At 58.6% G+C, this 22,952-nt stretch overlaps 1 protein-coding gene across 1 annotated transcript in view; it reads left to right on the top strand.

Moving 5' to 3' along the window:
• Positions 1-15,235, top strand: part of NCAN (neurocan) — an 80,098-nt gene extending 64,863 nt beyond the window's left edge. The window contains exons 10-15 of the mRNA XM_074939610.1: positions 3,118-3,231; positions 4,924-5,082; positions 8,526-8,608; positions 9,632-9,776; positions 12,218-12,400; positions 13,133-15,235. Of these exons, the coding sequence (XP_074795711.1) occupies positions 3,118-3,231; positions 4,924-5,082; positions 8,526-8,608; positions 9,632-9,776; positions 12,218-12,400; positions 13,133-13,275 (827 nt within the window). The 3' untranslated portion in view covers positions 13,276-15,235. The remainder of the gene's footprint in view (positions 1-3,117; positions 3,232-4,923; positions 5,083-8,525; positions 8,609-9,631; positions 9,777-12,217; positions 12,401-13,132) is intronic.
• Positions 15,236-22,952: the final 7,717 nt, after the last annotated feature.

Raw genomic sequence — 22,952 nt, 5'->3', positions numbered from 1 at the left:
ACACTTCCTGCAGCACCAGCTGCCAAGAGGCCTGGCGATCCCACCAGGGAGCTCCAGCCCAGTCCTGGTCCACACAGATGTCTGCCCCTTTGGGTGCTCTCCCAGAGTCTCTCATCACTGGTCCCGCCCACGTGCCCCCTGGCCAGCTGCCCGCACCGCCCAGCCCTCGGCACCAGCGCTGGGCCAGGTGTCAGAACTGAAAGCGTCAGCCTGATAATTCATTAGCCACAGATAAATCAGCTCCAATTAGCACTATTGAGTGGGGCAGCCGCGGCTGAGCGGCCTCAGCTGCGACGGCAGGTGCACTCCGTCCTTGTCCGGGAGAATCCGATACCCCATTAGTGAAGTCATCAGCCTGGTGGCACGTGGCACACTCAGCCCCGGGCCTCTTGGGGCTAAGCAGCCACCTCACCCCACTTCTGGGACCTTGGCACATGGACGGAGCAGGGAGGGCAGGCCTGGAAGGCAGGGGCGTTGTGGGTCTGGATTGAGGGCCATCAGCAGCAAGGCGTGCACTGTTGGCTGCCTGTCTTTCACTTCCATCTGCACTGAACCCCCCGCCCAGAACCACCAGTTGCTCAGGAGCTGGTGCCCTGTGTGTCCCGTCCTGGTGGTCTTTGCTCTCGCCGAGAGGGGATTGCGGAGTGCTGTGTGTGTGTGCTGGGGGTCACCCAGGGATCCTGCTTCTTCCTGGGCTGCGTGGGTGATGGCTGCTGCTGCCCTTTGCCTTCTCTGGTGCTTGCTCTCGATCCCAAACCGTCTCCCCACCCCCCCATTGCCCAAGTGACCAGCTGCAAAAATACAGCCGTGGGGAGGGACAGGACCAGTGGTAACAACAGCCTGGGCCCGCCCAAAAGTCCCGCTCTTGTGTCTGTGACTCGGCCGTGTTAGTCTCCCAGCCGGGATGGAGCTGCTGAGCCAGCACCCGGCGATATTAAGGTGGGGTAGCAGTGGGGCTTGTGTCCCAGCTGCCGAGCTGCTCCACAGAGACCCAGCCACTCTTGCCCATCAGCCCGATCGATTTCCTCTGGGTTTAATCTCTTACTTAGGATGCAGACAGCTGTGCCCTTTCCCTGCCTGAAAGAGACAGCGTCAGCTCAATCCCCTCCGATCAATCATTTCGCTAGCCCCGGCCCTGGCTCCTGGTTGTCTGTTTATCTCCATCCCTAGATCATAGTGTGTTTATCCATCCAGCCATCTCCAGCCCTCGATCCTGGTCTCTCTCTCTCGCCATGGTTTCTCTAAGGTGCCCATCACCATGGCGTCAAACCACCACTGACAGCACCAGCTCCTCAGCGCCATCAGGAGATGGATGCCCTCGTTTGTTGGAAAGGCATTGTGACGCCCGAAATCGCTAAACTGTGGCCCTGGCGTATCCTGTCTGTGGGCAGCTGGTGGCTGCGACGGACTGAGAACCGAGCTCCCCAACCCCACGCCTCATAGCCTGGCAGCACGTACGACCCGTGAGCTGCCTCAGCTGGCATCCAACTGGGCGCCTTGGGGTTCCTTGCCCAGCTGCAGAGGAGGGATCTGCTGGTCCCTGACTCAGAGGGATTCCTTCGCCCGGGCGCGTGGCTGGCTGGTTCTTGCCCACATGCTCAGGGTCTACCCGGTCACTAGGTGTGGAGTCAGGCTGGACTTTTCCCCAGGTCAGACAGGCAGGGAGATGGGCGGGGAGGTTCTGCCTTCCTCTGCAACATGGGCTGCAGTCTGGGTGTGTCTCACTTAACCATTTCCCTGCCATTGTGGGGAACTTGGGTGCTGGTGCACCTGGGTCCCTTCTGTTCTCTGCCTGGGGCACTAGAGACTAGGGGGCTGTGATACTTCGGTCTCATGTCAGTTGTTGGGGTTAGTGGGGGGGGGGCAGGCTGGGGGAGGTGGCCTGCAACGTACAGCAGGTCCCTTTAAATTCTGTGTCTATCTATGACTATGGGCCCTCCAGATCCTTGTTTAGAGCAGCTCGTTTTCCATAAAGCAAACCCAACAGGCAGCCTCCCCCGGCATAACCCTGCTCTCTGGGCAGCGAGCTAGGAACAGATCTGCAGCTGACCAGGCCGTGCTTTCTCTGGGGTGGCCAGGGCGTTGGGAGCAGGAGTCAGTGGCGGGGTTGCGGGGGGGGTGTTGATTGGTTGGTTTGTTCCTAAAGCTCCTGATACCAATGTATCAGGAAGCGTTGCCAGCAGCAGCCCAGAGCCACATCCTCCCCAGTCCTGCTGCAGGTGACATCCAGCATCCCAGGCTTCCTTGGCAGCTGCTCTGGGGCGCCGTGGCCCTGCCTTCCATCCATCCCCAAGTCCCTCGCTCCCAGAGCAGGATGGGCTATCGCAGGGCTGGCTCAGGCCAGTGGGAGAGGGGACTGGCCGCTGGCACCTGGTCAGGGAGAGCCACGCCCAAGTGACAGGGCCTGGTGACACAGGCTCAGGGGCATGGGCACCATCTGCAGGCAGCTGCCTGGGCTGCGGGCAGGGGGGAGAATTGACGGTGGCCCCAGGAGTGTGTGTGTCACTGGGGTGGAATGGGCGGGAGAGTAGGAGGTCTCTGAGCCAGAGGAGAGGCCACTGCTGGGGGGCCCCAAAGGAAGCGTGTACCCCAGGGACAGCGACCCCACCCAATGGGGCCCAACAGGTTTTCTCCAGCTCTGGTTTCCACGATGGGGGAGGGAGCTGCGGGAAACCCCACCCACATAAATAAAGGAGGGCAGGGGCCAAGCCCCAGGGCACAGGGCCCAATCCTGGGGGCCACAGCACCACGTCCTGTCAGCAGGACAGACTGGCAGAGGCTGTGTTCCATGGGATACCCTGCCTCATTAGAGCTCGTTAAAGCCCTTTTATCTCCCCAGAGAAGCTGTTTCAAGTTGCATCCCAGCTGCCGGCACATACCCACCCCCAGAACCAGTTCCTTGCCCAGGCAGCTCCCCCAGCGAGGGCCATGGCTTTAACGCCAATGCCGTCAGCCTCAGCGTGTCAGGCAGAGCAAGCATGTGTGTGCACATGTATGTGTGTACACGTGTGTGGAAGTGTGTGTGCAGGTGTGTGCGCGTGTGCATCCCCAACGCAGACACTGCCTGGGAGGGCCTATCACTGCCGGGCCCTGAGCCATCGTGTGCCTCTCGTGCAGACATTGACGACTGCCTGTCCAGCCCGTGTCAGAACGGAGGCACCTGCATCGACGAGATAAACTCCTTCGTCTGCCTCTGCCTGCCCAGCTATGGGGACAGCCTGTGCGAGAAAGGTAAGAGCCGAGGCATCCCATGGCCCGGCCTGCAGGGTGATCTTGGGAACACGCTTAGCAACATGGCCCTTTAACAACCCTAGACTGGATGGAGTTAAATCAGAGACAGCCCCGGGGAGGGAAGTTCCACATCAGGTCTCGATCCGGGATCAGGATCTGGGGTTTTGCTTTGGGGCCAGCCTGAGTGGGGCTCTCTGGGACCTGTTTGTAGGTTGGCCTCACAACTGCGAAGTTTGGAGATGGGAGGAGGGGACCCCGAATCTTGTCGCTCAGGTTCCATCGTGATGAGTGCAGGATAGAAAGACAGACAGACAGATGGACAGCTTGATACCCTAGCATCTAGGGAGGGAGAGCGAGCCAGAGAGTGATCAGGATATTGGGAATTGGACAGGGGCGTTGGGAATGAAAGCATGGATAGACAGACAGACCAGGATCTAGGAGGTGGGTAGATAAGACTCTAGGGATGGACACAGATAGACGGAAGCACCTGATGGAGCAGCCAGGTGAAACTCACTTTCAAGTGGAGCCTTGCAGCCCAACCCAACCTCAAAAGGATGCGGGTACGAGTTTTGGGTTTGGGTTGCTCAGGTCTGAGACCAGCCAGACCCCTTGAGCCAGGCCGTCTCTGATAACTCCTCCTGGCAGGGGGGGGTGCAGCTCCTCCCAGGCGCTTCCCCTTCGCTGAGTGCTGGGCGTGTTGCAAAGTGAGCGAGGCCAAGGGGTTGCAGCACCCCTCGCTCCACAGCGTTCACAGCACAGCACAAGAGGGTCGGGTCTCAGACCTGCCATTCCACAGGCAGGAGACAGCCAGGGACGGATCGTGGATGCGGAGCAGGGGGAGCAGGGAGTCCCGACTAGGCTGAGGCATTGGTGCTGACACTGGTTCAGGGGAGGTGTTGGGCCAGTTCTGAAAATGTCTCGATGCCCTCGGGTCAGGCTCTGCTCGGCTCGGGGCCAAGTTGGATTTTAAAATTAGGCCGGAGCAGACCTCTAGTTTCAAGTGAATTTCCAGGTGATTTGGGGTTCGTCCCAAACTGTTGGTCCATGTGCGATTCAGAGCTTGCGCTTCCCCAGCATCAGCCCTGCCCTGGCAGCCCCAGACCAGAACTGAGGAAAGAAACCCCCCTGCAGTGACATCCCACCTGGCACCAGCCACAAGGCCCCTGCCTCGTCTCACGTGCTGTCATCCTGGCTGCCGGAGACAAGGACTCTTTTAATAAGATCGTGTGAGCAAAGCCCCAGCTCTGAGGCCAGGGAATGAGCCGTCTGCTCCCCTCTGTGAGTGGGACTGTGTCAGGGGCACGCTCCGTACCACTGAGCAGCGGAGCGCAATGGGGAATGGGGCTTTGCCTGCCTTCCCAGCTCACTTGCTCTGCACTCTGGGGAAAATCCACCCGCCTCTGCCGGGCGTTTATCAGACCTGGGCTCTGCTGGCTGGCAACTTCCATGCCGCGAGCGTCGGTGCTGTGCAGACACTGGGGCTTCATGTCACGGCTCATTTCCCCTGAGTGAGAGATGGGGAAAGCGAGTCATAGGGCAGGCCAGGCACTGCCCCAGCACCACCCAGCCAGTCAGAGCTGGGCATAGAACCCAGGAGTCCTGCCCCCAATGCTCTGACCTGGAGACTGGCGCCGATGCTGGGGTGCTGACGGTATTTGCTAACCTATTCCATTTCTCCCCGCTTGGCGGCAGACACGGAGGGATGTGATCATGGCTGGCACAAGTTCCAGGGCCACTGCTTCCGCTACTTTGCGCACCGGCGCTCCTGGGAGGACGCGGAGCGGGACTGCCGTCAGCGCGCCGGCCACCTGGCCAGCATCCACTCACCTGAGGAGCACGGCTTCATTAACAGTAGGGCGGGCGCTTCCCTTCTCCTGTAGCTTGACTGGGCCGGGAGGGCGGCGGGGCAGAGCCCGGCTTCAGTGCTAGCAGGGGCTACTCTACACCTGTCGGTTAGAGAGTGGTGTCCCAGTGTGGGTGCAGTTACACTGGTATAAAGGCGCCTTGTCCTGGTCTAGCACATTCACCTTCCCGCACAGGATTACACTGGTATAAACCCCGTCCCCCCAGTATAGCTGTGTTAGTGCTAAGGAGAGTTGCACTGCGTTCATGAGATCGCTGTAGGGAAATATATAGGATCCTCTCCCAGGCTAGTTAGAGCCGCTCAACTCTGTAGTGGGACTGTGTGCTGAGGGATGCAGGGTTAAGCATTGTAGAAAGCCTCCAAGTCCTCACCGCCTATGCGGGCGCTGGGCCCTCGAATCCCAGCCATGCCCGGAGCACAAGCCTCGTGAGTGGTATTCAGAGGGCGCTGGTTCGCAGGGAATCAGAAACCACGCCCGGTGCAGTGGGGCCATTGCAATTTTGAGGAAATGGTTCTAGTCATGCTTGGAAACCTCAAACTGATTCCCAAGGCCAGGAGAGACCAGTCTGACCAGTCTAGTCTGGACTTGGACTTGGGAGACCTAGATTCACCCCCTGGCTCTGCCACTGCCCTGCTGGGTGACCTTGGGCAAATCACACATGGCTGCTCCGTGCCTCGGTTTCTGTCAAATGGGGATAAGGATCCTGACCTCTTTATAAAGCACACTGGGATCTGCTGCTGAAAGCGCTGCAGACGAGCGGGGTTTTGTGATGATCTAGCCCGGCCTCCTGCAAAGCACAGGCCAGAGAATCTCACTCCTGCATGAGCTGAGGGACGTGTGGCTGAGACGCCCACTCTTGATGTAAAGACTCCAAGGGATGGAGAATTTACCACCTCCCCTGCGGAGCTGTCCCCATGGTTAATTACCCTTGCTGGTGAAATGTGCCTCTTATCTCAAGTCTGACTTCAGCTCCCAGCTCTTGCGCCATGTCCCTCTTTTGTCTGTGAAATGAAAGCACTCCCTTCTCTCAAGAGCATCTCCCTTTCGAATAGGGAATACTCCGAAATGCACGTTTTCCTGCCAGATGGGGGAGGGGGTGCTGGAACTAGGGATGCTGGAACTAGGGGTGCTGGGGGCACGGCAGCACCCCCTGGCTTGAAGTGGTCTCCATCGTATACAGGGCTTACAGTTTGGTTCAATGGCTCTCTCCCCTCCCCCCGCCCCACTATACACATTGTTCAATGCCCCTGGTTACACGATGTCAGAAATCGGCAGTAGGTCTGGTGCATCGCACAACGTGCCTTGATCTACGGTCACTACTGCCCTGGCGTGAAATAATGGACAGAACGAGGCGGGTGATATAAAAATGGGGAGGAAAACAAAGAAATTCTAAAGCAAAAAGTTTGTTTTGAAACAAAATTGGGGAATTTTTCAGATACAAAACCTGGCCAGTGGGTGCCTCGGGGGAGATTTCCGGCCCCCTCAGGTTTGTTCTGATTCGCCAAGTGCTGAGTCTCCCGTGCAAGAGAAGCTCCATGTTCGGACCCGCTCTGGCTGGGAGAGGCCGTTCGCTGCCGGGCGTTTATTGGGCCAAGAGCCAAAGAGGTGCTGTGGGGCCCTGGCCAGCTCGGGGGCTCGTCATGGAAACGGAGCATCCCGCCTGTTGCTGGGGCTGGAGGGAAGTGGCGTGGGGCAGCACGGCCAGGATATGTTGCTCTCTGATGGGTGGCTCAGGGATCTGTGTGGAGTGAGTTTGCTGGGCCTCAGAGCACACGCACCATAAAGCCATCGTCCCCATTGGCACCAATTGTGCCATCTCAGTGCCCTGCTCCCCCCTAGAGCGGGTCCCGCTGGGTCCAGCACATTGGCACGGGGCTGCCCCATTGCCTGTGCCTGCAGCTAAACAGAGGACTTCGTTCTCCAGTGGCCCCAATCCAGCCTCCTGCACAAACCCTTTTGGTTTGGCCAAGCTCCTGGTGCCTCTTCCTCCGCTCAGCCCCTCCCCTGCACACACGCCTCCCGCAGGTCTCGGCAGGCCCCAGCTCTCTTCCAGCCCTGACGCCGAGCTGGCACCCATCCAACCTCTTCCCCCGCCCAGTGCACCTGCCAGCTGAGAGCCCAGGGTCAAGTAACCATCCGTGGAGCCATCCCTGCACCACTTTGCAGGCAGGGGCGTCTGTTCAGTGCTTCTTCTTTACTTGGGCCATGACCCGATCAGTGGAGCGGGTGCTGCAGAGGGGACCCAGCCACACTGGGAAATGAAGGTTAGCCTCTTTATTTTTTATTTTTTGCTCAGTCTCTGCTCTGCCTTTTCCATCCACAGCTGTGCAGTCGGGAAAGGCCTGCACGGGGCATGGGCTGCCCTGCCCGAGGCCCGTCCTGCCACTAGGAATTGGCCGGTCTCACATCCTGCTAGGTGCTGAGCTGAGCACTGGCGCCAATGGGAAATCAGGGCACTCAGCCCCTCCTATGAGGTGCTCAGTTTCTTGCAGGATTGGCTCCACTATGAACAGATGACCCTGAACAACAAAACCAGTTCCAAGTCTCTCTCTCAGGTCTCTGGGGCGCTGAAGGGCTCCGTAGTAGCTGAGCACTGACAGTGCGGGTCAGTTCTCTGTCCGCTGATTCTTCCTCGACCCAACAAAACCGGCACTAGGGACCCCCCTGCCAGTGGGCAGCACCCCATCTCCAGCAGCCTCTGCAAAGGATCCAGTGGGAGGGTGGGAGTTGTTGTGGGGAGGGATGACAAAGAGGGAGCCAGGACCCCTGGGCTTTATTCCCAGCCCTAGCACTGACGTCTCAATTAGTGCCAGCAGAGCTGGTGTTTCCTGGGGCATGGGACCTTGGCTGAGCCCCACCAAAACTCAGTCCACATCAGGACTCCTGGGTTTTATCCCAAGCTCTGGTGTTAGACCTGAGAGCTGGAGGTCAGGACTCCTGGGTTCTATTCCCAGCTCTCTCACTGGACTCAGTGTGTGACATTGGGCCAGGCACAGCCCTGCTATGCACCTCAGTTTCCCCATCTGTAAAACGACACTAACACAATCTTTGAAAGTGCATTGAGGTCTATGGATGAAAACCCACAGGCCCATCCAGCAGAAGTGCCCCAGGTAGACTCTGGGTGCAGTTGGTAAATCAATAGGTAAATATCACCCATCACGGAAATGCAGCCATCACTGGGGTGGAGCATGACACACTAGCTGTCTAGTATTACACAGCTTAGCACAGGAAGAGAAGCAGAGCTTGGTGCCAAGTTCTAGTGCCCTGGAACGTACCATCCAGTAGCATTTCATGTGATCCCTGCCAAGAACAGTGATCTGCTCTAGCAAGTGCTTTCCTGGTTGTGCAGCACAGCTGCTGCCTACGCAGTGACTTGGACGCCAGTCCCTCTGAGACAGTCACGTGTGTCTCTTGTGTGACTGTCCCTAGGCTTTGGGCACGAGAACACCTGGATCGGGCTCAATGACCGGATTGTGGAGCAGGATTTCCAGTGGACGGATAACACTGGCCTGGTGAGTTTGGAGCACTTCTGGCAGGGAGCGCCTTTGCTGCTCCGGGCCCCAGCATGGCGTTGTCCTGTTTGATCCAGCCTTGGCCCAAGGGATTGGGGTTATAAAATGCCCATTGGCCACTTGGGCCCAGCTTGGGAACATGCAAGTGCCCGATATAAAGGGGAGGGGAGAGGGGAGCCCCAGGGGAGTGGTGAGGTGGGGGGGAGAGCGTGCAAGGGAGTGCATACCTGGAGTCACAGGGGAGTGAGTGTGAATGTGTGCGTGTCTGAGGAATGTGGAAGAGAAAGAGGGAGGGGACTGGGAAGTGTGTGAGGGGGTTCAGTGTGCATGAGTGTGCACACATGCCAATGCGTGCAAGCGTGAGTGTGCACATGAATGTGTGTGTGCCACTGTGTAAGCATGGGTATGCACATGGGTGTGGGTGTGCATGAGTGTGTGATAACCTGTGATTGTGGGTGGGTGGGTGTGCAAGACAGCATGTGTGAGCGTGTGACCACGGGCCTGGCCTCCCCACTCCATGCAGTCACAGAATGCAGCATGCCACCCCCAGGAGCTAGCAGCCTCAGAGGCCTCGCTCTGGCCCAGCCAGGCGAGCCTCTGCCTCTGGCTCACATGGGCATCACTTTGAGTTTGGGCAGGGGGATACAACCCAGCCGAACCACGGGGGGAGGTGGGGGGCAAACAGCCCTGAGCAGCCCTGAGCCTAATACTCAGCTATCGGTGCAGGACACCACATGGTGAGTCTGGCCAGCAGCTGGCTCAGTCCCCCTCTAATTTCTGGGAGACCCCCTGGAATAAACAGGGGTATTATCACTAGTGTAAATGGAGGGGGCACGGCCAGGGCCTGGGGCAACCCGTGCCCTGCTCCAAGGGGCTCCCACCCTGGCTGCTGCCCCCGCTTTGCCCAGCAGAGAGCGGTGCAGAGGGTCCCTGCAGGGCTGGCTGTTCCCCTGGTGGGGCGGTGGGGGGGCAGGCAGGGGCCCGCGAGCAAGGGGCTGTGATTGCCACCCTCTTTCCCACCAGCAATATGAGAACTGGAGGGAGAACCAGCCCGACAACTTCTTTGCGGGTGGCGAGGACTGCGTGGTGCTGGTGTCCCACGAGATCGGCAAGTGGAATGACGTCCCCTGCAACTACAACCTGCCATACATCTGCAAGAAAGGCACAGGTAACCCCGCCACAGCCCCTGCCCCGCACCCCCTCCCCCAGACTCCCCCAGCTGCAGCTGGCTGGGGGCAGGAGGAGGCAGCTCCCCTTGGCAGGTGACCAGGGTCAGCCTCGGATTGGCAGAATGGGAAAGAGGGGTGGGGCCAGTGGAACTATAAATTGGCTCGTTTGCACCTGGTGAGCTGGAGGTGGCTGGGGAGGGAATGTGGAAGGGGTTTCAAGAGTCCTAGCCCACCACTGAGAACAATGAGAAGTCCCTCCTCCCCTCCCCCACTGAGAACAATGCAGAATTAAATTAACCCCTGTTGACAAGTCCGCAGCAAATGAGTTGCTGGGCCAAGGGAGGCTCCGTCCTGCTGGCCTAGCGAGCTCCAGCAGTGGCCCTCGGCTGCACTTGCCTCAGGGCTCAGTCCGACTCTGGGCCAAAATGGGCCTTGTTGAAACAGAGGGGTGACTTCTAGCCACCCTGACCCCGCAGCAGGGGGGTGCAGGCAGGGAGCCAGAGAGGTCAGTGCTGCAGGGTGGGGCAGCCCAGGGAGGCTAGCTGGTGAGGAGGTCAGCTTAGAAGTGGGCTGCTTTTCCAACTCTCACTATTCATCACAAAACTCGCGATACTTGGTGGTTTTCTTCAAGTCCCAGCTCCTGGAGTTATCTGAGAATCTCAGCTTTCTTTTCTTTTCTAAAGTGACATGTTAGCCCTCTCAGCTGCAGAAAAGAGCAGGAACATAGGGCACCAAAGGTCTCAAATTTCAGGAGGCAAATGAAAAAGAACCTGATGTTTAAGCCAACCTCCTGATTTGGGGGATGGGTCATGAATTTTGAGGGCCTGTCAGTGCCAGCCTGGCTGCATTCAATCTAATCCCCCTCAGAGGAGAGTTTTGCTGGTTGCCAGCCAGACCCATTTTACGGCTGTAAATCCAGCGCTCCCCCCACACCCTGGAGAGAGATTTCTGCGTGGACTCCTGCTGCCTCTCAGTGGAAGGTGGCAAATCAGATTCAGGCTAGACTGTGCAAAGAAAAAGCCCAAGTCACAAGTGGCTTTCCCCCCTCGTTCCCTTTTGCTACCCTTTGCACCCCTCAACAAAGAAAATCCAAATAACCTCACTTAATCTCATCTTTTTTACTGCTTAATTCTCCCCCCTTTGCTTTATATTGCTTAATAGGCCACCATTAAAACGATTAAGTTCTCATTCCTTATCTTGAAAGTTATATTAACCTCCAGCTGTTCCCGGTGAGCCGAGAAAGACGCTCCGGAATCCCAGCCACTGTATGTAATGATATATTTTGTCCCGATAAGGCCATTAATTAAATATGTAAATCCTCCGGAACACCTTGGCGTAAATCTGTCAAAGGAGCCCTCTCCGTAGACTGGATTTATGCAGCAGCCGCCAGCAGCTTCCTGACGCGTCCTGTATTCCATAAGCAGTGCGGTGGACCTGCAGGGCAGAGCGGGAGACAACGGGCATATTTCATAGGGAGCCTGATGGAATGGAGAAAACGTGAAGGCTCTGAACAGGCGTTTAAGGACAGGATGGGGGGGGCTGGGCAGACGCGCCCAGGTTCTGCTCCATCTTTCTCTTTGGGCTCTGCCACAGTTGCACCTTCCTCTGAAGGCATCTGGTCTCATGCACTGCAGGAGGCACGACTGTGGACCACACGGGCCCCTTGGCTGCTGAAGGGGGCAGGGCCTGGGTTATTCTGCCAGCTATTCAGGGCCCTATGCTGGGTTCGGTTCCCTGCCCCACCATGGGCAGGTCACTTAGCATTGGATTTGTCCAGGTACTGAAACCACTGGGAGTTAGGCACCTAGTGGGGTTTTCAGAAGAATCTATCTGCATCTTTAGGCACCTAAATACCTTGAATGGTCCGGCTCTAGGCCTCTCTGGGCCTCAGTTCCCCATCTGTACAATGGGAATAATAGCCTAGCCCTGCCCCGTGGGGTGCTGTGAGCATTGCATTGTGAGGGGCTCAGATACTGCACAGAAAATAGGGTTTGCCCCACCAGCACCACTGGGTCCCACTGACTGGCAGCTTCAGTGAAACCCCTGCGCTCCTAGCCCTGGGCTCCCCACACACAGCTCTGCTGATGCCCCGTGGTCCCAAACCCAGCCCCACAGCTTGCTAAGTCCAGCCTCCATCCATAGCCCGGAGCGATGGAGCTGAGGAACCTGCAAAGTGCAGTGAAGTGGGTCTGGCTGGCCCTCCCCAAACTCCATGAATTCAGATGCAGGGGGTAGAGGCAGCTCTCCAGCTGAGTCCAAAAGCTGGTGGTTTGCAGACCGGTGTAGGGCCTCTGGTGCCCGTGCTTTGCCCGATCAAGGGCTGCTCTGGTATCCTGCCAGCAAGCCACAGGCCACAACCCATTTGCATCCAACGGAGGGCACTGTCCGCAGCCCCCTCTGCCCCTGCTCTCTTGTAACTGCGGCCTTGCCCCCTGTGCAGTGCTCTGCGGGCCGCCCCCGGCCGTGGAGAACGCCTTCCCCATCGGCAAGCAGAAGGAGAAGTACAGTATCCACTCGACCGTCCGGTACCAGTGCGGGGATGGCTTCACCCAGAGGCACGTCCCCACCATCAAGTGCCACAGCAACGGGAAGTGGGACAGACCAAAAATCCTCTGCACAAAACGTTAGTGCCGGCTTCCCACCCCTTCCCAGGGGGGCTGAGGGAGGGGGCAGTTCTCAGGGCCTCTCCAGCCTCTCTATAGACAAACCCACCATTACTCACTGGGCGCTGAAGGTAGCTGTGCTGGGGGTGAAACACCGGGCTCCTTCCCCGGAGGGAGGAGGCATTTAGCCCCAGCGTCCTGGCCAGATCCCAGGGGCATCTCTCCATGCTTACGCTGCCCTGCGCTCTCAAATGGAGAATGCTGAGCAGCTGCTGCCCTCCACCCCAGACGTGGCTGCACCAGTGGTAGCCCTCAGGCCGTGTCTTCACTGCCGATTCGTGTGCGTCCCTCCACTCAAATGGGCGTGATCTCACTGCACACCAGCGCTGGAGCTGGGCAGAGGGTCGGGTTAGCAGCTGCTGGGCTGCTGTAACTCGTCCCCGCGGCAGCCACAGCATTCAAACGTCCGCGCACACGCGCCTGGGTCAGATCACTCCAGTTTAAAGCACCACTTAACTGGGACTAAAGCTGGGTGCGTGCGTGGACGGGGGTCGAGGTGGGGCCACGCCGGAGCTATGCCTCGAGCCTTCGTCTGCTGTCTCGTCCCAAAGCTGCCACCTGTCGCAGTGCAATGCCCCTCCGCCCCAGCGTCTTGTCCTCTCTTCTGCGGCTTCGCCCCCCGGGGGTGGGGGGCGTTTGTGGCTTAGCCCCACGGTGACGCGCCTCCCCCTTCTCCTCTTTGCCTCCGTTAGCCAGAAGGGCCCACAGAACCCGCCGCCGCCGCCACCGCCGCCACCATAACCACCCGCGCCACCACCACGACTCCCGCAAGGAGAGGAGAAAACACAGGAGGCAGCTCCAGTTGGACTGGGTGGAGGAAGGCAACTACTTCTAGAGGCTGGTGACGAGCAAGCACAAGTCCCCTCCCAGCCCCCGCCCCGGGATGAGCCGGGCACGTGTGTGTGATGGGAAAGGGCAACTTTTACTGACCCCCCCAGCCCCCCTTTTCTAAACCCCTTTGTTTTAATTCCTTAGGACGCCCCCAGTCCCCATCGCCTGTGTCCCCAGGGGGGTACGTGTGTGTGCATTTGTGTCCCTCTGTGCATACACAAGGCCTTGACCCTGCTAGTGCTCAGTCCCTCCCAGGAGCCGCTCAGCACCACGTAGGGTCAAGTTGTTGGGCCCCACCCATCCCGGCTCCCACTGAGCGCAGAGGCCAGGCCAGGCTCCCAGGACGGGTCCATACTGTCCTTGCACGTCCGTACAGGGCCTGATCCTCAGCTACTGTAACCTGAGGCCACTGTCCACTTCAGTGGCTTTACACCGATTCACACCGGTGGAGGGAGGGGAGGGCTTTGGCCCGGTTTGGTATGTCTACACAGCAAAACAACCCCGCAGCAGCGAGTCTCAGAGCCCAGCCTCAGAGACTCACTGCAGGGGGTTGTTTTGGGAATGTCGACGTCCCCGCTGACTCCAGTGGAGCCGGGCGGATTCACTCCAGCTGGGATCTCGGCCTTGTTCCCAGGGAGGCAGGACAGACAGTTCCCCTCCCCATCTCTGGCTCCTTTGCTTGGGCTCCTCTTCTGGGCAAAACCCCAGTGTGACTCCTCATCCCCAATCCCTCTGGCCTTCTGCAAGGGAGACTCCAGTTTTTTAATAAACAACCCCCCCCTTCCTTTTTGCCCTCCCTTCCCTCCCTCCCCCAAGTAGCAGGTCCCTATAGTCCCCTCCTGCCAGGCCCCCTCTTCCGCTCCTCCCCGCGGTGGCATCTATGTTCCCTTCTCTTCCTTTCGGACCCAGTGGTTTCCTGACTGGCTAGAAGTACAGAAGCTCAGAGCAGGACACACGCTCACACTCAAAGCACTGAAGCTTTCTCCGTATTGGGAAACAAATGTCCTTACTAAAACCAAGGGCAGGTCCCCTAGGAGCCCACACCAGAGTCCTGTCTGAATAGGTGACAATCCTTTTCCAGCTTCGGTCTCCCCGACAGACCGGGAAAGCAAAGCAAATCCCAGCCACCGACGGGTTACAACGCAGTGGTTGTCTCGGAATCCCTTTGCTTCTATCTGTCTTCATTTTATTTGCTATCTTCCTTTCCCCGGGGCAAGAGGCAACGGGTAGAAAACGCACCGTGGGAAAGACAAGGGGGAGCAGGCGTCCCTTGATAGCCAGTATTGCTCTGGTGTTGGGATGCTTCTCAACCGAAAACAAATGAAAACCCTCCAGGGCGGGGTCTGTTCTCGCCTTTCCGTCCCTTCCCCTGGGGTCTGGGAGCATAGGCAGCAGCAGGCCATTACACTTTATTTCTGTGCTGATGGTTCTTCCTGTCTCCAGCCCCTGCCCCAGGACAGACGTACCAAGGATCCAGGGTCTGCTTTTCATTTTCTTCGCCATTTTAAAGCACGGATCTTACAAACGTGACATGAGCAATCCCCTCGGGCCAGGCCCTCAGCGGAGGTAAATCAGCACTGGTAGAGCCACACCAGTTTGTACCAGCTGCAGATCTGGCCTGTTGACGCCAGTGGAGCTGGGCTGATTTACAGCATCTGGGGCTCTGGCCCCATTGACTTCAGTGGGGCTGCTCGTGTGAGTAAAGTTACCCCGGTGCGTAAGGGCTAGATTCTGCCACCCTCACTGGAGCTGCCTGGCCGATTTCAGCGGGACTCCTCGAGCAATAGGGAACTTGCCCAAGTGAAACTCAGCTGTGGACAGAGGTCGGCACAAGGACTATGCACCAATCCAAACTGAGAGTCTCCCCTTTTGAATGGCAGCACCTGGAGCCCCCAACTGAGATTGGGCCCCATTGTGTCAGTCGCTGCACAGCAGAGCTGGCCCAGCCCCACAGAGCTCACAGCCTGAACAGACAAAGCGCAGAAGGCGAAGCAGAGGCCCCGAGGCGGGAAGTGACTCCCCCAAGGCAGTGGCAGGACTGGAACCCCGCCCTCCCCAGTCCTGTCCACTAGCCCCGCTGCCTCTCCTTTGCATCCAAAGGAGCTGGACTGATTTACACCAAGGGAGGGTGGGTCTGTGCCTGAGCTGGAGGTGTCATATCCAACTCGTGTGGCTGCACCTGATCATGCCAGTACACCTGAAATGGGAATGTAGCCCTGGACATGTTACCTAGGGCCACAGACGGGCTCATCCCCGGGCCAGCTGGGCCGTCCCGCTGCCCGCACTGCTGCGGCTCATTGCAAATGACACCTTCAGCTCCAGAGCAGTCGTAGCCTGGCCCGGCACATAGGCCATTTCGCACGGGGAGGGGGCTGAATTTCCCCCAAGGTTGGCAGAATCGGTCCCAATGCCTTTGCAGGATCGAGGCCCTCCCGGTTTGTTTTGTGGTTGGGTTTTTTTTTCTGTTTGTCGTCATTCGGGTTGATTTGGTGTGTGCGCGTGTGTGTGACAACGCAGCCAGCCGCTTTCCCGTCTCTGCTGTTTGCGATGTGACCGCAGTGTCCTGTATCCCCAACCCCCCGTGGCATTGATGACACTCTGCGTTTCTGTATTGCTGGACATTTTAATAAATTTTTTTAACAGTTAATAAGCCCCTGCAATCTGCTTTGCCTTTTATTATTATTGTTATTATTTTTTTGCCTTCCATTTCCTTTCCCAGATGCAGTGACACAGCTGAGACTCCTGGCTCCCGCGCTCGGCTAATTTAATGCTGTGAGGGCATCTTTCTGCCGCTAATTCCAAACTTCACTGCCGCTGGATTGCTACTGCACATAATTATATTCTGTTATTCTTTTCAAAAAAAAAATTCCTGTCTTCCTATTTCCATTTAAATGAGCCTTGAAAAAAATTGGATTTTTTTTTTTTTTGGCTGTTCCAGCCTAAAACTCCAAAGACTTGAAATGTCTCAAGGGGTGGGGAGAGGGCAAGATCTAGGCATGACATATTTCAAGCTAAAAACAAATTGACACCTGCAGCTGCCCTTCTTTGGTGCAAGGGAAAGGTCCCACTAGCTACAAGAGCCTTGCAGGAACTGGGAGAGAAGCCACCATACGCCCCCAGGGCAGGTACTATGTTGGGCAGCTGGAAGCAGCCATGTGCTGTCCCCCACCCCAAGCCTCAGTGCAGGGGGCATGTCTGGAAGTGGGAGGGGGCATGCTAGGCTAGGCTACAGCTGGTCTCTGCTGCTCAGCGCTGTGGAGCAGCTAATAGGCTGCCGTACATTAGAACAGACCCTGGCCTCTGGCAGCCCAGAAATGGGAGGGTGCTAGAGTGGCTGAAAGCCACCTTCTGCCCCCAGGCTGCTCCTTCTGCGCTCTGCCTCCAGGGGGCGCAGCACAGACTCTCTCCCCATAGGTGTTGGCATGTAGAAGCGGGTGGGTTCCGGGCTCCATGGGCAGCAGCCGGGGAGATTCCCTGCCCCGTATCCCAGCCTCACATCAGTCTGGGAGGGGCCGGAAGATGCTCCTTCAGCCATCACCTGGCTCTGGGCTAAGAATGATCCGGGTCCCAGCAGGGCCGGGAAGGGAGGCCTGAGGAAGGGGCAGGAGATCAAGCCAGGTGGCTGGTGAGGGAGCTGGAGGTTGGATTTCAACGGCACAGTTCATCCAGAGTGATCAGAAGGGTGCTGGTGATGGTCAAGTGCCGGGGCCCTTCAGCAGATCAGTCTCCGAGCGACAGGCCTGTGTGAAGCCGCAGGGAGCGTCAGGCTGCACCGGGCGCTTGGGCCGTGGGTGCTGGGCTAAGCACAGAGGGGTGCATTTCCCCTTCTTCCGTTCTGTCTCACACCGTGAGGTTTCCACACACTCACACCCAGGTGCCCTGGCCCGGCCGCCTGCCCGCCACTGAGCATAAGTGGCAGGTTTTTGATTTTTAACCAAATCAAAAAACTCCTCGTTTATTTGTATCCCTTCTTTTGTTCCTCCTATTTCTCTCTGGGGCAGGGAAGGGGACACAGGCATGACCACCCGCGAGACCTCTTCCCATCTCTGATCTCTTCTGTAGCTGGGGCTCAGGTTCCCATCTGCCCCCTGGACAAAACAAGGTGGCTGGAGATCAGAGGAGGCCCTGAGAGTCTCCTCCTTTGATTCTGCCACCCTGCTATTCCGGGAGCTCTTCAGATCTTCCCCGCCAGGCCCTGCACATCGATTCCCTGGCTGTGCTGGCCTGTGAAGGAGGCAGGGAATCGATGTGCAGGGCGTGGCGGGGAAGAGGGGAGGGGAGCGCCATCTGAGGACTGTTACTGACACCCCAAGCCCCCTCCAGCCAGTGTTCAATAATTAATCACGAATAACAGTGGGATGTCTTAGCAGGCAAAGGGAGCAAGCGTCACAGACACTGGAATATTTTCCTCAATCCCCCTAGTTTGCTTGGCCCAGTATCCCGTTGTCACGGAGTCCCCGGGCGATGCTCTGGAACTGCTCCCCATAAAGCCAGTCAGGTCTCTGGGGAAGTCTCCTTTCTGGGAGCAGCCTGTCTGCAGGACACACAGCTCACACAGCTTCCACCTTCCTGGGTCTGACCTCGGAGCATTCAGCATCCTCTGCCCCTCCGTGCGCTTCCCACAGCGAGTCCGCTCAGGTGGGGTCCTGGGGAAGCCAGAGGGTCCTGCCCCCCAACTCCGCAGTCAGACGGGACTCTCAGCCAGCCAGTAAAACAAAAGGTTTATTAGATGACAGGAACATGGTCTAACACAGAGCTTGTAGGTGCAGAGAACAGGACGCCTCAGTTGGGTCCATTTTGGGGGGCAGTGAGCCAGACAATCCCGTCTCTTCACTCCATGTCCCCAGCCAGCCCCAAACTGCCTCCCCATCCAGGCCCCCTTCCTCTGGGCTTTGTCCCTTTCCTGGGCCAGGAGGTCACCTGATTCCTTTGTTCTCCAACCCTTTAGCTCTCACCTTGCAGGGGAGAAGGCCCAGGCCATCAGTTGCCAGGAAACAGGGTGTCGGCCATTCTCTGTGTCCAGACCCCTGCACACACCTGCCCTCTAGGGCTCTGCAACGATCATACACCCTTACCCCACCACCTAGATACTTAAGAACTGCATAGGGGAAACTGAGGCACCCCCACAATATTCAGAGGAAACATTAAGAACAGTCCCGCTTCGTCACACCCCTGCCCTGGGCCTGTCTCATCTGGATATGCCAGAGCTCACTGATCCCAGATACATAGGATCACGGGAGCTGGAGTTGGGAGAGACCCCTAGGGACCCAGCCAGGGGCTCTCCTGGCCCTGCCTGGTGCTCAGACATGGCACTGATGGGCACTAAAGCTGCTGGCACAGAGATCTCACGTACCTGCCCAGCCCGCAGACCCTGTAGTGACAGATTCTGTAGACTCCAACATGGAGAGCTCGTGTACCTTCCTCCTGCTCAGACGCTGCGGTGATGGGCTTCATAGACACCGGCACGAAACTCTCATTTGCCTAGACACAGGGGCGGATAAGGGGCTTGTGGGGCCCTGGGCCAGAGAAAGTGGGGGGCCCTCCCCACCCCTTCCGCCTGCAGTCCCCCCACAGCACTCCTGCCGGGGAGCGAGATCAAGGCTCAGGGGCTTCCCCTGCTCCCCGCAGGAGCGCCAGGCAGAGCAGGTCGGGGCGCAGGGGCACCCCAATTGGCTGGGGCCCCTGGACACAGGCCCCGTTGGCCCAGTGGCTAATCTGCCACTGCCTAGATACTGCGGTGATGGCCCTGGGCAGACTTACAGACAGGTTAGCTCATCCAGCCCCACCTCCTGAAAGCGCAGGTCACAGGAGCCCATGGCGCGGACGCAGCAAATAGGCACCCTGGACCCCAGCATGTTCACCTTGGGAAACATTTCTCCCAAAGGTCGATGGGACCAGCACTGGGGTGGATGGAGCCTTCCACAGCTCGGCCCCTGGTTCTGCTCCGGTCCAGCGCCTGGGCGCGGTTCCTGTCTGACGGCCATGGCGTGACTTGTGCACAATAACCTGGGGACAGCTCGGCGGGCACCACCACCGCCTGGCCCTGTGTGGGCAGGCTCAGCAGAGAGGCCAAGGGATGGAAGGGCCCAGGGAACTGAGCACCTGTCTCAGCCTTGCAGGGGCCCCTGAGCAGGCCCGGGATGGTGGGGAGCTCATCCTGCCACCACTCTGAGCAACAAAAGCCTTTCATCTCCAGGGCTGCCAATCCGGCTCCTTTCACCGGCACTAAATTAATTTGAAGCAAACACAATGCTTCTGGGAGCGCTCCTTTCCCAGCCCCGCCGCCTGCTCCTGTCTCCTTGTAAAGTGAGCGCGAACGAATCAGCCCCGCGTCGCGGCTGGGGCGGCTCTGTGCGGTGGATGCAGGCCGCGAGCTCACCCAGCCATGAATAATACAGCAGTGCCGGCCTTCCATAGGCAATGGGCAACTTTATTTTGCCACTTCGGAGAAGACACAGAGGCATTAATGAATTTGTCGGGGAGCCACCTGCATAAAACATGAATCCCGGGTTCCTGCCTCACCTGAGCACGATGCCATCTGTCAGTTCTGCTTCATCAGTGGGCCAGTGGGCATCTGCTGCCCTCCTCCGGGCAGGGACCCCAGCAGGCTTGACGGACCCAGCCCCCTGCGCAGGGCGCTCTGCCTACAGCTGCTGCCACCTGGGCAGAGTCCTGGAGTGGCCCAGATCACCCAGAGCCAGGAAAAAATCCAGGAGCCCAGTCCTATCTCTAACCATTAGACGCCGCTCTCCTCTCACAGCTGGGAAAGAGAACCCAGGAGTCTGGACCTGCCCGTTGCCTCATCTAACCAGCTGCCCCTAATCTTGTCCTACAGGCAGGAATAGAACCCAGGAGCCCTGACACCACCCCACCCCCCCACTCCGCTCTAGCCAGTAGGCCACACGACCTGCCTTGCTTGAGCATGCTCATTCCACCGAGCCTCCCTGGCGAGCGACAGGTCACGCTTCCCGAAGCCAGAGGGACCCCGGCTTTGCTGCTTCAATGGCAGTGGATGGGACCTGGGGGGGCAGAGGAGGTTGGGGGGCAGGTGGCACTTGTACAAAGGAGGCAGCTTGGCTCCACTGAAGCCATGCACACTTGTGAGAGCTGCCTCTGGGATGGGCAGAGAGAAGGGGCTTCACATCTGCTTGGGGATGCAGAAGGGGGGAACCCAGGTGCACCCATCCCCACCGCCCCTTACCAGGCCAGGAGACGGTCCGCCAGCTGGATCTGCATGCACGAGACCAAGGCAAACGGCCCTTAGACCCCCTCTGCAAAGCCTCCATCCTCTGGCCTGGGAGGAACTGGAACTAGAACAGGGCCCAGTGCAGTGCCGTTGGTGCACCTGCCCCTGTGCAAACCCCTAGTGGCGACATGCTGCTGCATTCTTGCAAAACAGGGCCTGTGCCTGGCACCTCATGGGTTTATGTCACGCTGGTGAGGCCCCCTCTTCCCGTGGTGCACGGGGCTGCTCCATCCCTGTGTCACGGAGTCCCCGGGCGATGCTCTGGAACTGCTCCCCATGAAGCCAGTCAGGACTCTGGGGCAGCCGCCTTCCTGGGAGCAGCCTGTCGGCAGGACACACAGCTCACCCGGCTTCCACCTTCCTGGGTCTGACCTCGGAGCATTCAGCATCCTCTGCCCCTCCGTGCGCTTCCCACAGCGAGTCTGCCCAGGCGGGGTCCTGGGGAAGCCAGAGGTCCTGCCCCCCAACTCCGCAGTCAGACGTGACTCTCAGCCAGCCAGTAAAACAGAGGTTTATTAGACGACAGAAACATGGTCTAAAACAGAGCTTGTAGTTGCAGAGAACAGGACCCCTCAGCTGGGTCCATTTTGGGGGGGCAGTGAGAGCCAGACAACCACATCTGCACTTCACTCCATGTCCCAGCCAGCCCCAACACTGAAACTCCCTCCAACCCCTCCTCCTCTGGGCTTTGTCCCTTTCCTGGGCCAGGAGGACACCTGATTCCTTTGTTCTCCAACCCTTTAACTCTCACCTTGCAGGGGGGAAGGGCCCAGGCCATCAGTTGCCAGGAAACAGGGTGTCGGCCATTCTCTGTGTCCAGCCCCCTGCCCACACCTGCCCTCTAGGGCTCTGCAACAATCATACACCCTTACCCCACCACCTAGATACTTAAGAACTGCCTAGGGGAAACTGAGGCACCCCCACACTATTCAGAGGAAACATTAAGAACAGTCCCACTTCGTCACATCGTGCAACAAGCCACGGCACAAACCCCCAGCATGGAGGCCCGACTTTCCTGAGCTGGGTTTTCCCCAGCACCCATCTCTGCTGACCTTAGTCCCCAGTGGAATAGCCCTACTCCTGGCTCCTCCTGGCTCTGCTCCCTTCTCCGGCACCATCGCGGCCAGCGCCCGGTCACCCAGCAGCTGTGATGACTAGATAGATCTACCCACACCGAGCAGCGTGGAGCTGGGACAGCGCCTGGCATGAGGCTGTGGGACCGGCCCGTGCTGCCTCTCAAAGCCACCCCCCTTCCCGGAGGGATGTTGCCAGTTCCTCCCCTCCACCCCCTGGACACTGCTCCAGAGGGGAGGGAGCTATGGGGGAGCAGGGCAGGGGGAGCCTCTCTCTTCGCTTTGCAAAATGAGGCGCCTTGTTTTAGCCCCCTTCGTGCGCTTGATCCGTCCTGCCACAGGGCCCTGTCGCTGTCCCCTTGCTCTCGTCGGTTCACATCCCCTTTCGAACAGCGAAATCCAGCCCCAGCACAGCGGAGCTCCGCTCCCCCGCCCCTTAGCCATGGCAGAGCTGCCGTGAGTAGAGCCGGGGCCAGCTTGCCAGTGCTTCAAATTCCGGCAGCTATTTATTTCCACCAGCGTTTGGAGTCAATAAACATGATGAATGAAACGTGCTCGAGCCCCCGGCAGGAGATAAAACACCACCAGAATCCAGGCCTGCCTGCTTCGCCAGCCCCAACCACAGCCGCCGGGCGCCAGCATTCAGCACCTCTCCTCGCACAGCAGCAGAGAGCTGGGGGGAAGAAGAAAGGAAGAGTGGGGGGGGGGCACCTCGCTCCCAAACTCTAGAGAATTAAGCCAGTTATTGAGCAACGTCACTAGGTGGAAAACAAGCGCTTTGGCCACTCTCCGTCAGAGTTAGCGCTCTGCTAAAGGGCAGCTCCGATTCCAGCTGGGAGGCTGGTTTTACCCAACTAGACGTGGCCACCTCGTCCCTGGTGGAGCAAGGGCCGGCTGGCCAGGAGGGCAGAAAGTGGGGGCTTGTGGTTAGGCCACTGGGCTGGGCCTCAGGAGAGCTGGACTCCCACCCTGTGTTTGTACAGCGCCGGCACAACGGGGCCCTGAATGCAGCTCAAGCTTCTCGGGGCAACTGCAATAACAGGGCAAAGGCAAAATCAAGAAGCAGGACCTGACCCAGAGGGGGTGGAAAGGGCTGCTAGGCTTTTCGCCTCTCGGTGGCTGGTTCCAACCCAGCCCAGGATGGTGACCCGCCGCTGCGGCTGTCTGATGGGTCCTGGTCCCTTTCCACATGGCCAGGTGCCCCCCGCACTGAGACCCAGCCCATCTGCAACTCACTGCCCCCCTGCTGGGATGGGGCATGGGGAGTGGGTGGAATCTGCACTCTGGCTATCCCCATCCTGTGGCATCAGCCAGCGGGGCTGCCCATGGGGTATCTTCCACCATCTGCAAGTCATCCTGGCG

This window comes from Natator depressus, chromosome 25 (assembly GCF_965152275.1).
Source record: "Natator depressus isolate rNatDep1 chromosome 25, rNatDep2.hap1, whole genome shotgun sequence".
Lineage (NCBI taxonomy): Eukaryota > Metazoa > Chordata > Testudines > Cheloniidae > Natator > Natator depressus.
This window is presented reverse-complemented; position numbering and strand designations above follow the sequence as displayed.